At 44.5% G+C, this 13,728-nt stretch overlaps 1 protein-coding gene across 1 annotated transcript in view; it reads right to left on the reverse strand.

Annotated features, from left to right (window-relative positions):
• LOC109895726 (rho guanine nucleotide exchange factor 25) overlaps positions 1-11,459 on the reverse strand; it is a 54,499-nt gene extending 43,040 nt beyond the window's left edge. Inside the window, exon 1 of the mRNA XM_020489664.2 lies at positions 11,057-11,459. Coding sequence (XP_020345253.2) covers positions 11,057-11,150 — 94 coding nt within the window. The 5' untranslated portion in view covers positions 11,151-11,459. The remainder of the gene's footprint in view (positions 1-11,056) is intronic.
• Positions 11,460-13,728: the final 2,269 nt, after the last annotated feature.

Consider the following 13,728-nt stretch of genomic DNA (forward strand, 5'->3'; position numbering starts at 1 on the left):
TAGAGTCTTGAGATGACTAACAAACACCAGGGGGTTGGGAAGGGAATAGAGGTCAAGGATCAACAGGAAGACACAGAGGAATAGAAAACTACAAGTACGAGGAGAGTGTCCTAAGAGTGGAGGATGGAAAGTCAGAGGAGAGCGAGAGTGGAGGATGGAAAGACAGAGGAGAGCGAGAGTGGAAAGGGTAGAAAGACAGAGGAGAGAGAGAGTGGAAAGGGTAGAAAGACAGAGGAGAGAGAGAGTGGAAAGGGTAGAAAGACAGGAGAGAGAGAGTGGAAAGGGTAGAAAGACAGAGGAGAGAGAGAGTGGAAAGGGTAGAAAGACAGAGGAGAGAGAGAGTGGAAAGGGTAGAAAGACAGAGGAGAGAGAGAGTGGAAAGGGTAGAAAGACAGGAGAGAGAGAGTGGAAAGGGTAGAAAGACAGAGGAGAGAGAGAGTGGAAAGGGTAGAAAGACAGGAGAGAGAGAGTGGAAAGGGTAGAAAGAAAGCTACAAGAAGAGACAAAACGGACCCTAACACACACACAAAATCAGAACCAGGCTTACTACGGGACAGGGAGAGAGCTAGGAGGGTGGTGGATAAGGAGAGCCATATCTCTCTCTCTCACTCTCTCACTCTCTCACGAGTATACACACTATAAAACCATGGTGATGGTGACCTCACTCAGACAGGGTTATTTTAAAACGCCAGGCAGGCAGCGTTAATTATCACTGTCACATTAACACGAGCATTTGCTCACTGTCTGACAGGCTTTATGATAATTACAGTAGAGAGAAATAGGAGCTCATCCAAGAGGAATGGTGGTTGAATACACTGGGATCTCCATCATGGCCTAGAGATGATGCTGTCCTCCTATATTAACTATTAAATTAGTATATTACGACTCCCTCACGACACAATGCTTGCTAGAGTTATCCCTCTATAGTATGCGCATATGTTTACAGTGCCTTCTGGAACTATTCCGACCCCTTGACTTTTTCCACATTTTGCTACCTTACAGCCTGATTCTAAAATTGATTAAATTGTTTTCTTCCCCCCTCTTCAATTACAGCCTCGAGTCTTCTTGGGTATGTCGCTACAAGCTTGGCACACCTGTAATTGGGGAGTTTCTCCCATTCTTCTCTGCAGATCCTCTCATGCTCTGTCAGGTTGGATGGGGAGCGTTGCTGCACCTTGTAAATAAGGTATTCCTGTTTTTGGATTTTTTTTATGCATTTGCTAAAATGTCTAAAAACCTGTTTGGGTTTGTTATTATGGGATATTGTGTGTTGATTGCAGAGGATTTTATTTATTTCATCCATTTTATATTAAGGCTGTAACATATATATTTTTTGTTTAAAGTCAAGGCATCTGAATACTTTCCGAAGGCACTAGATGTCCAGTCCCTGTCCAAATGTCTGTCTGTGTGTGTATTTACACACACCTTCGATTTGCAATGTCTCTGTAGCATGGACAGAGCTGCTCTTTAATCGTCCCGTCCCCCACACACACACACAGGGCAATAAGCGCTCTAATAGATCAGTGTTATCTTGGTGGTGCAGAGGTGGATCGTCCCAGTCAGAAGTCAGATTATAACAGCCTGATGTTCTTTACTGCACTACGGCACAGAGCACTTGTTCATATGGCACCTCCCTGCACTTTGATGAATACAACTGTGTCTGTGTCCCTAAAGGCACCCTATTCCTATGGGCCCTGGTCAAAAGTAATGCACTATATAGGGGATAGGGTGCCATTTGGGACGCAACCCACTTATTTTACAACCTATCACTACCACAATCTAGCCTGTTCTGTGAAAGAGACAATTCACTGTCTGTCTGCTGTCTGTCTGTGTTCTCATCATGTGGCTTCAATTACTCTGGATCTATCTCTCCACATGACTAGCTTAATGCTTTTGATGGCTCATAAACCAAGAGAGATGGCCTTATGATGAGAGCAAAGACAAATCGCCCTCTACACTGACGCTAACTGACACTGGACCAAATGGACTATTGTACGCCTACTCATCTGGCCCAGTGTGAGAATAATTTAATATCAAATCAAATTCATTTATAAAGCCCTTCTTACATCAGCTGATGTCACAAAATGCTGTACAGAAACCCAGCCTAAAACCCCAAACAGCAAACAATGCAGGTGTAGAAACCCAGCCTAAAACCCCAAACAGCAAGCAATGCAGGTGTAGAAACCCAGCCTAAAACCCCAAACAGCAAGCAATGCAGGTGTAGAAACCCAACCTAAAACCCCAAACAGCAAGCAATGCAGGTGTAGAAACCCAGCCTAAAACCCCAAACAGCAAGCAATGCAGGTGTAGAAACCTAGCCTAAATGTCACGAATCCCGCCGAAGATGGTGCCTCTTCTTGTTCGGGCGGCGCTCGGCGGTAGTCGCCCCCGGCCTATTAGCTGCCATCGATTCCCTTTCCTTTTGTTTCTGTTTATTGGGTTTAATTGGGTACACCTGTTTTGAGTTAGTGTTGTTTGTAGGCTATTTTAGGGCACTAGGCCCGCTGGGTATTGTGCGGGCTTGTTCTCTGTTATTTTGGTGTTGGTGTATTAGTTATCTCATTATTTTCCAGACAGTTTTAGTCCTGTGTATTTTGGACGGGTGGTTTCATGCGCCCTAGTGTTGGCATGTCCATGTCTCCACTGTCGTTGGAATAAATAGATTCACGTATGATATTACCTGCTCTCTGCGTTTGACCGCACCATTTATAGAACTCGTAACACTAAAACCCCAAACAGCAAGCAAAGCAGGTGCAGAAGCACGGTGGCTAGGAAAAATCTAATCAAAGTTTATTTGTCATGTGCGCCGAATACAACAGATGCTTACTTACAGGCTCTAACCAATAGGGCAAAAAATGTATTGGGTGAACAATAGGTAAGTAAAGAAATAAAACAACACTAAAAAGACAGGCTATATACAGACACCAGTTAGTCAGGCTGATTGAGGTAGTATGTACATGTAGATATGGTTAAAGTGACTATGCATATATGATGAACAGAGAGTAGCAGTAGCGTAAAAGAGGGGGTTGGCGGGTGGCGGGACACAATGCAGATAGCACGGTTAGCCAATGTGCGGGAGCACTGGTTGGTCCTCCCAATTGAGGTAGTATGTACATGAAGGTATAGTTAAAGTGACTATGCATATATGATAAACAGAGAGTAGCAGCAGCGTAAAAAGAGGGGTTGGGGGGGGGGGGTGCACACAATGCAAATAGTCTGAGTAGCCATTTGATTACCTGTTCAGGAGTCTTATGGCTTGGGGGTAAAAACTGTTCAGAAGCCTTTTTGTCCTAGACTTGGCACTCCGGTACCACTTGCCATGCGGGAGTAGAGAGAACAGTCTTTGACAATTTCTAGGGCCTTCCTCTGACACCGCCTGGTGTAGAGGTCCTGGATGGCAGGCAGCTTAGACCCAAATCCAATTTTAGAAGCTGTTTTTCAGTCTCTCGGTCCCCGCTTTGATGCACCTGTACTGACCTCGCCTTCTGAATGATAGCGGGGTGAACAGGCAGTGGCTCGGGTGGTTGTTGTCTTTGATGATCTTTTTGGCCTTCCTGTGACATCGGATGGTGTAGGTGTCCTGGAGGGCAGCTAGTTTGCCCCCGGTGATGCGCTGTGCAGACCTCACTACCCTCTGGAGAGCCTTACGGTTATGGGCGGAGCAGTTGCCGTACCAGGCAGTGATACAGCCCGACAGGATGCTCTCGATTGTGCATCTGTAAAAGCTTTAGAGTGTTTTTGGTGACAAGCCGAATTTCTTCAGCCTCCTGAGGTTGAAGAGGCGCTGCTGCGCCTTCTTCACCACACTGTCTGTATGGGTGGACCATTTCAGTTTGTTTGTGATGTGTACCCAGAGGAACTTAACTTGCCACCCTCTCCATTACTGTCCCGTCGATGTGGACCCAGTGATGTACTGGGCCTTACACACCACCCTCTGTAGTGCCTTGCGGTCGGAAGCCGAGCAATTGCCGTACCAGGCAGTGATGCAACCAGTCAGGATACTCTCGATGTTGCAGCTGTGGAACCTTTTGAGGATCTCAGGACCCATGCCAAATCTTTTTAGTTTCCTGAGGGGGAATAGGCTTTGTCGTGTCCTCTTCACGACTGTCTTGGTGTGTTTGGACCATTCTAGCTTGTTGTTGATGTGGACACCAAGGAACTTGAAGCTCTCAACCTGCTCCACTACAGCCCCATCGATGAGAAGGGGGGCGTGCTTGGTCCCCCTTTTTCTGTAGTCCACAATCATCTCCTTAGTCTTGGTTAAGTTGAGGGATAGGTTGTTATTCTGGCACCACTCTGACCTCCTCCCTATAGGCTGTCTCATCGTTTTCGGGGATCAGGCCTACCACTGTTGTGTCATCTGCAACTTAATGATGGTGTTGGAGTCGTGCCTGGCCATGCTGTTGTGGGGGAACAGGGAGTACAGGAGGGGACTGAGCATGCACCCCTGGGGAGCTCCAGTTTTGAGAATCAGCGTGGCAGATGTGTTGCTACCTACCCTCACCACCTGGGAGCGGCCCATCAGGAAGTCCCCGATCCAGTTCCAGAGGGAGGTGTTAAGTTCCAGGATCCTTAGCTTAGTGATGAGCTTTGAGGGTACTATGGTGTTGAATGCTGAGCTGTAGTCAATGAATAGCATTCTCACATAAGTGTTCCTTTTGTCCAGGTGGGAAAGGGCAGTGTGGAGTACAATAGATATTGCATCATCTGTGGATCTGTTTGGGCGGGATGCAAATTGGAGTGGGTTTCTGGGATAATGGTGTTGATGTGAGCCATTACCAACCTTTCAAAGCACTTCATGGCTACGGATGTGAGTGCTACGGGTCTGTAGTCATTTAGGCAGGGTGCCTTTGTGTTCTTGGGCACAGGGACTATGGGAGTCTGCTTGAAACATGTTGGTATTACAGACCCAATCAGGGACATGTTGAAAATGTCAGTGAAGACACCTGCCAGTTGGTCAGCACATGCCCGGAGCACACGTCCTTGTAATCTGTCTGGCCCCGCAGCCTTGTGTATGTTGACCTGTTTAAAGGTCTTACTCACTCCCTAGAAATATAATTTGTCACACACACAACAATGATAACGTGTACATTTTTTGGGCTGTTGATAAAGTATACATATACAGTTTACCCGGAAAGTATTCAGACCCCTTAACTTTTTCCACATTTTGTTACGTTACAGCCTTATTCTAAAATAGATTCAATTGTTTTCCCCCCCTCGTCACTCTACACGCAAAACCCCATAAAGACAAAGCAAAAACTGGTTTTTAGACACTTTTGCAGATGTATAAAAAAATTTACACTGAAATATCACATTTACGTAAGGATTCAGACCCTTTATTCAGTACTTTGTTGAAGCACCTTTGGCAGCAATTACACCCTCAAGCCTTCTTGGGTATGATGCTACAAGCTTGGCACACCTGTATTTTAGGTGTTTCTCCAACTCTTCTCTGCAGATACTCTCAAACTCTGTTACTGTAGCTTCGATGGGAGCCTTGCTGCACACTTATTTTCAGGTCTCTCCAGAGACGTTCGATCGGGTTCAAGTCCGGGCTCTAGCTAGTTCACTCAAGGGCATTCAGAGACTTGTCCCGAAACCACTCCTGCGTTGTCTTGGCTGTGTGCTTAGGGTGGTTGTCCTGTTGGAAGGTGAACCTTCGCCCCAATCTGAGGTCCTGAGCCCTCTGGCACAGGTTTTCATCAAGGATCTCTCTGTACTTCGCTCTGTTCGTCTTCCCGTCAATCCTGACTAGTTTCACAGTCCCTGCTGCTGAAAAACATCCCCACAGCATGATGGTGCCACCACCATGCTTCACCGTAGGGATGGTACCAGGTTTCCTCCAGACGTGACACTTGGCATTCAGGCCAAAGAGTTCAATCTTGGTTTCATCAGACCAGAGAATCTTGTTTCTTATGGTCTGAGAGTCTTTAGATGCCTTTTGGCAAACTCCAAGCGGGCTGTCATGTGCCTTTTACTGAGGAGTGGCTTCCGTCTGGCCACTCTACCATAAAGGACTGATTGGCGGAGTGCTGCAGAGATGGATGTCCTTCCAGAAGGTTCTACCATCTCCACACAGGAACTCTGGAGCTCGTCAAAGTGACCATCAGGTTCTTGGTCACCTCCCTGACCAAGGCCCTTTTCCACCGGTTGCTCAGTTTGGCTGGGCGGCCAGCTCTAGGAAGGGTCTTGATGGTTCCAAACTTCTTCCATTTAAAAATGATGGAGGCCACAGTGTTCTTGGGGACCTTCAATGCTGCAGACATTTTTTGGTAACCTTTCCCCAGATCTGTGCCTTCACATATTCCTGTCTCAGGATTCCTTCAACCTCATGGCTTGGTTTTATCACTGACATGCAATGTCAACTGTGGGACCTTATATAGACAGGTGTGTGCCTTTCCAAATCATGTCCAATCAATTGAATTTACCACAGGTGGACTCCAATCAAGTTGTTGAAACATTTCAAGGATGATCAATGGAAACAGGATGCACCTGAGCTCAATTTCAAATCTCATAGGAAAAGGTTTGAATTCTTATGTAAATATATATATATATATATTGTTTTTTATACATTTGCAAACATTTCTAAAAACCTGTTTTTACATCGTCATTATGGGGTATTGTGTGTAAATTGATGAGGAAAATGTGTATTTAATCCATGTTAGAATAAGGGAAAGGGGGGATAATAAGGCTGTAATGTAACAAAGTATGGAAAAAGTGAGGGTGTCTGAATACTTTCCGAATGCACTGCAGATCATCTCTATACTGACATGTTAAAAGGTTAACACGCGCACCCCAAATAGGTTGTTAGAGCGGCAGTCTGTGTGCATGCATGTATGCATGTGTGTGTGTGTGTGTGTTGGTTTTTATTTGAGGATGTGTGCAGGAAGGATGGAGGACTAGACGGATGTAATCCTCAGTCAGCCAGGCAGCAGATCTGCCTCGAGCCTGAGCACCTTTATATTTAGCCAGCGGTAAATTAGGAAATGAATCAAAACAGCACTGGCAGAGAGAGAGAGATTATCTCTACACTGTATAAACACACTTAAACATGTACACACACACACAGCCGTGGTTACAAGAGTAATAACATTTGCCTGGTTACTGTATTAGAAATGAATGTGTCTGCTTTGGCAGGGAGGGAGCTCTGTGACATCTTGAACTCATGGAGAGGAGAGCTCTCCTGTACGGCTCCTTTGCCAGGGCAGGATCCCAGCACTGCTATATGGTGCCAAAGGCAGAGCTTTGATGACATGAGAGGACCTCTAGTCAAAAAGAGGAGAGAGTATCACACCGGTCAAAGGTCTATGTTCTATTTAAACTCCAGTAAAGTCCACAGCATACTAATAGACCACAGTGGTCAGCAACCTATTATGTTATTTGCCCCAATAACCAACTGTTTGACGTAAAGATATATGTGCCTCAGAACTGGACGGTTGCCACACCACAGAACCTGTAGCCCCAAAGTTAGAGCACATAAGCATTTTTCTATCCACCAGTCATCAGCTCTGGGCTTCTGTGGACAGAAAATAATGAACATAACATTTCTTCACCACAGGGAGGGGGGGGGGTTACGTTTTTTGGGGTGAAGGAATGTAGGCAGAGTGACTCTGTGACTCAAGCGTTTCCATGATCCAATGATCCGAGAGCAGCACATTCCGAGACACTGCAGAGTTCCAGATGCAAGCATATCGCTGACTCTGTGTGTGTCTGTTTAGACCCTCCATCACTGAGCAGAGTCACAGCATCTATGTAAACGCTCCATCCCTGATCAGAGTCACAGCATCTATGTAAACGCTCCATCCCTGATCAGAGTCACAGCATCTATGTAAACGCTCCATCCCTGATCAGAGTCACAGCATCTATGTAAACGCTCCATCCCTGATCAGAGTCACAGCATCTATGTAAACGTTCCATCCCTGATCAGAGTCACAGCATCTATGTAAACGCTCCATCCCTGATCAGAGTCACAGCATCTATGTAAACGCTCCATCCCTGATCAGAGTCACAGCATCTATGTGAACACTCCATCCCTGATCAGAGTCACAGCATCTATGTAAACGCTCCATCCCTGATCAGAGTCACAGCATCTATGTAAACGCTCCATCCCTGATCAGAGTCACAGGGCTCTATTTTCGACTGTCTTTAAGGCAGCGCTAGTGTCAAACATTTGCAATTTCGACTTGTACATTTTCCATCCCTTGCACCACGGTTGGAAAGGTGTCAGTGACGTTAGGTAGTCTGTTTAGGAACATCTAGTTATTTACTAAAAAGACTGGTTATTGGTTTTATTTATAATTTTGTTAAAAAAATGCATTTTTCACTTTCCTCTGTTGGACCTAACTGTCAAATCACGGGAATTTGTCAACGGTGCTGAATCCACTTGTAGGCTATTTGACTTTAGTTTGTTTACCTTTTACGTGGCAAACTCACTGCTAGCCATATCAACGGCAATGGTAGGCTATAGCGATATACATTTGGGGGCAGTGAGTGAACATTCCCCCTTTCTCTTTATATTGTATCTTTTTCCAGCTCCTGTGAAAAGTTTGGATGTGGCTTAAACCCTCCATATACCTTGTCTTAATATTATAGGACCACGGGAGGAATTATGTTGCCTGTAACTGTATTTAAACATAGCCTATTTAAAACAAGTTGTTGTTTTGTTTTATAAGAATTTGATTAGAATTGTTCACCATCTTGCTTATTGACAACGTTTGGCAAGTACATAGCTCAGACATAATGCATTTTACAGTAGGCCTATATCAGTGTGAATGCTATGTTTAACTATATATTTCCATATTGAAGCCATGAAATTACTTAGAAAAACGTGGACAGTAAACATGTTTAACATATTAAAAAAATATATGGAATAGGCTTAGATTTTGTTTCTGTAGTCTATTTAACTAACTACTGTAGGCTATAACGAACTAATGCACATAGCATCTCTAAACAACTCAGCTGCCAGGAAGCATCACTAAACAACTCAGCTGCCAGGACAAAATTTGAAACAACTCAATTGGCTAGTTCAGCTATCTGTCAAAAAATAGGCAGATTGTAACTTGATCCTACTGCTACGATTGTATAGGTTTATCTAGCCAGCTAGCTAGCATAGTAGCTAGATAGCTAACACCACAGATGAAAGGATTAGTTATCCTACTCTTTCCTAACAAGCTATCTGCTTAGCTAGTTTGCTTATTGCATGCATGTCCGGGCACGTACACAAGCCTCATTATTAGTGAATTAACTAAACTAATATTTGTAAAAGGAGTTCAATTTCTGAATACTGCACTTTTCTGTTGGAGAATGAGATCGCTTGCTACTGCTTATTCTCCCAGCTAGATATTCCTTGGCATTCTGCAGTGTTTGTGACTCAATGAGTGATGAGTGGCGGCTGGCACAACAGCAGCCTTGCTGTGTAGATGGACTATAGGCAAAACCTATAGAGAATGGCTGATAGACTCGAAGTGGCCAAAATCGGCCCGGGATATTATCTCGGACGATTATTGGTCGTTCTCTACTTAAAACTTGTTTATTAATCAAAACAGAGACCTTTCACACCACCACACCAATCATCCCCACTGTGAAATAACAAAAATATTTCTGACACACCCTCGGATCCTATAGCTCTATCGCTAGATAGATAGTTAGGTTTGTTAAAATAGAGCCCACAGTGTATATGTAAACCCTACAAAAAAAGGTCAGGGTAAACCCTGCAAATAGTCAGGGTAGACATTTGGTTAACTATTCAGCAGTCTTATGGCTTAGGGGTAGAGGCTGTTAAGGAGCCTTTTGGACCTAGACTTGGCTCTCCGGTTCCGCTTGCTGTGCGGTGGCTGAAGTCTTTGACAATTTTTAGGGCCTTCCTCTGACACCGCCTGGTATAGAGGTCCTGGATGGCAGGAAGCTTGGCCCCAGTAATGTACTGGACCGTACGCATTACCCTCTGTAGCACCTTGCGGTTGGATGCAGAGCAGTTGCCATACCAGGCGGTGATGCAACCAGTCAGGATGCTCTCGATGGTGCAGCTGTAGAACTTTTTGAGGATCTGGGGACCCATGCCAAATTTTTTCAGTCTCCTGACGGGGAATAGGCGTTGTCGTAACCTCTTCACGACTGTCTTGGTGTGTTTGGACCATGATAGTTGTGTGGACACCAAGGAACTTGAAGCCAATAAACTTAAACCCAATAGCTAACTTTATATATAACCTAACTGATATTCTCTTTAACACTATGTCTAAAATGATATATTTTCACACACTGCACAGCTCACAGCATGCGACTAGCACTGTGTCTCCTGCAAACACCAGAGTAGAGCAAACACGTCCAGGACCCAAATGTGTTTAATTTAATTTCCTTTGGAGGAGTTGGAGTCTGAGCAAAGAGCAAAACATCACTATCAATTCTCCTCTACTGTCTCTGCCCGTAGAGAGAGCAGGAGAGAAGAGTACAAAGAAATGAGGAGCCAAGAGTAAGAAGGACAGACAGACTGATACAAAAAGAGAATGAAAGTGTAAGAGAAAGATGGAGAGAATTGCCCTCAAAAAGAAAGTGAAGTCATAAGAAGAGCGGTATTCAGATTCCATTGGGTTCAGGGGAGACCGGAGAGACCGGAGGTCACAGAGACCGGAGGTTACGCTCAGAGTTGGTGAGTAAAGTTGAGGCTGTAAGAGGTCCCAAATCAGTAGCAGTGCATCAGTAAAAGTGACACACACCATCTCTGTCTCAATATCTGATCACAGAACAACAGCATGGGACAGTGGAGAAGAGTAAGCTACACTTAATGGTGCCCCTTTACTAGTGTTACCTGGCCTGAAAACAGATTGAATATCAACCAACAAACGATTGACCTCTGCTGATTCTCTTGCATCATCTGATCTCACTTTTATCACTTTTATCTCCTGTCATCCATCTCGGAGGGAAAAACACAGACTTCACGACTGCACAGACCACCTGACGTATAACTGGGAAAGCAAATTAAACTCCCATCTCATCTGAGACCAGTAAAGTGAAGAGAAGTAGCTAGGTTAAAATGATGGACATAATGTAGAGATGTACCAACCTCGGACACGGGCATAGCAGCAGCCACACATGGCCAGCACTTTTCGGAACAAGTGTTGACATCCGCACCCCCGCTGATGGTGACCCCCCTTCATGCTGATTCACTACTGCTTGTCCCGAAAAGTCCAGGGACGGGCATGGCACAGGACACACACACTCACCCACAAATACACAAACGCATTCCTGTGGTAATCCCCAGAAGAGATCAGTATAAAAAAAATCTGACAATAGGAAAGAAAGCTTGTTCCACTCTCTGTTAAGTCACAAAGCAGGAGGAGGATATCCAAAGACGAGATGTGTAAAAGTGAAAGAGGGAGGGAGAGAGAGAGACGTGGAGAAACAATATGCTTTCCACGACTCACTGAGCTCTCTCTGTGGTTAGATAGTGGGCTAACATTCTGTATGAGAGAGAGAGAGAGAGAGAGAGAGAGAGAGAGAGAGAGAGAGAGAGAGAGAGAGAGAGAGAGAGAGAGAGAGAGAGAGAGAGAGAGAGAGAGAGAGAGAGAGAGAGAGAGAGAGAGAGAGAGAGAGAGAGAGAGAGAGAGAGAGAAAGAAATATAAGGAGAGAGGGAGGCAGGAAGAGGAGATGGGATGGAGAGAGGAAAGGAAGGTGGAGTCTACAGCTCTGCTCACTGGCTATTCCAGCATGTAGTTCCCTCCTCCCCTTGTTTTTTCCTCTTTTTTATCCTTCCCATTCTCCCTCACCACACCATACAGGTTTCATTCTCATTCACCCAGGGTCTGCTTCTCTCACCCAGACATTACCTTGGCAGCCCTGCCTCACTCTTTCTCTTCCTATGTCCTCCATTTGTGGAAAGTACATGTTGTTTATAATACTCATTGTTAATTGGCCTCATGGTATACCTGTTTACTGTATACTTTATCTTCTCCTTTATTCCTGGTAGTGTTGTTAAGGTCTCCATGTAAGTGCATATATCTTTGCCTAAATGTTTGACTAGAGTATAAGGAATGATACATTTCAATATTTATAACTGGGTGTATATAAAATGTCTAGTCCAGGGCGACATCTTTGAGGAGGCTCATTTATTTACAGACGCTTGAATGTAAACACGTGCGCATATCAACAGCATTCAGCGGCACACACACACAAGTTTAACACAGGCATGCACAAACCCTAATACACACAAACAAAGATAACCACATAGTTCACACACTCACAGACACACTAACACATACTTGACTTGAGTGGGAGGGCAACTAAAAAAACTATGGGAACGACTTGGGCTTTCAGTGACATTTTTTTTGCGTTTTTTTTCTGAGGTCCTAAGAAAGGACAATGACAAGAGGGAAACATGGTACTGACTAAATCAGAGAACAGCAACATAGTATCAGACCAAGTCAGGCCTCAAAGAAGTCCTCAACATAGAACCCATGAAACAGTTAAACAGATAAAATAAGAGTAGATAGGGAGGGAAAAAGTGAAAGAGAGAGGACAGAAGAGAGCAATGTATGGAGTGACATGGTTACATTAAAGTGGAGCAGAAATAATGCTGATTACCCAGCCTGTGCCAACCTTGCCAATGCTCAGGTGTGTCCCAAAAGCACCCTACTCCCTTTATAGAACACTACGTTTAACCAGGGCCCATAGAGCACTGGTCAAATGAAATGTTCTATACGGATGGAATAGGGTGCCATTTGGGATGCTCAGCCTGATTACCACCAACCACCATAACTGACTGCGCTGCATACCAACCAGCCCATTCACTCACTCTGTACCACTCACATCACTCTCTCTCATCTCTTTCACATCTCTCTCTCATCTCTTGCAATCCATTTTCTACTCTCATTTCTTTTCAGTCCATTTTGTATATAGTTCTCTCACTCATTTTCCACTGTTCTATCATGCGTTTTAGATATGTTTTGTTTTTTATTTACAGAGCAATTATATGTGTCAGTTCAAGACCCTGGTGAGGACGATGAGCACGCAGAGGAGCTTCACTGAGACGGTTTTTGACAATTTGTGCAGAAATTCATTGGTTGTGCAAACCCACAGTTTCATCAGCTGTCTGGGTGGCTGGTCTCAGACGATCCCGCAGGTGAAGAAGCCAGATGTGGAGGTCCTGGGCTGGTATGGTTACATGTGGTCTGCAGTTGTGAGGCAACAACTTCTCTGGCAACAGCTCTGGTGGACATTCCTGCAGTCAGCATGCCAATTGCAGGCTCCCTCAAAACATGAGACATCTGTGGCATTGTGTTGTGTGACAAAACTGCACATTTTAGAGTGGCCTGTTATTGTCCCCAGCACAAGGTGCACCTGTGTAATAATCATGCTGTTTAATCAGCTTCTTGATATGCCACACCTGTCAGGTGGATGGATTGTCTTGGCAAAGGAGAAATGCTCCCTAGCAGGAATGTTAACAAATTTGTGCAAAAAATGTGAGGGAAATAATATTTTTGTGCATGTGGGACATTTTTGGGATCTTTTATTTCAGCTCATGAAACATTTTTATTTTACTAGGCAAGTCAGTTTAGAACAAATTCTTATTTTCAATGACAGCCTAGGAACAGTGGGTTAACTGCCTTGTACATATTTTCACCTTGTCAGCTCAGGGATTTGATCTTGCAACCTTTCCAACCTTTTGCAACATGACCAACGCATTACATTTTGCTTTTATATTTTTGCTCAGTATATATCCATCCTCTTTCTATCTC

This window comes from Oncorhynchus kisutch, linkage group LG1, assembly GCF_002021735.2.
Source record: "Oncorhynchus kisutch isolate 150728-3 linkage group LG1, Okis_V2, whole genome shotgun sequence".
NCBI lineage: Eukaryota > Metazoa > Chordata > Actinopteri > Salmoniformes > Salmonidae > Oncorhynchus > Oncorhynchus kisutch.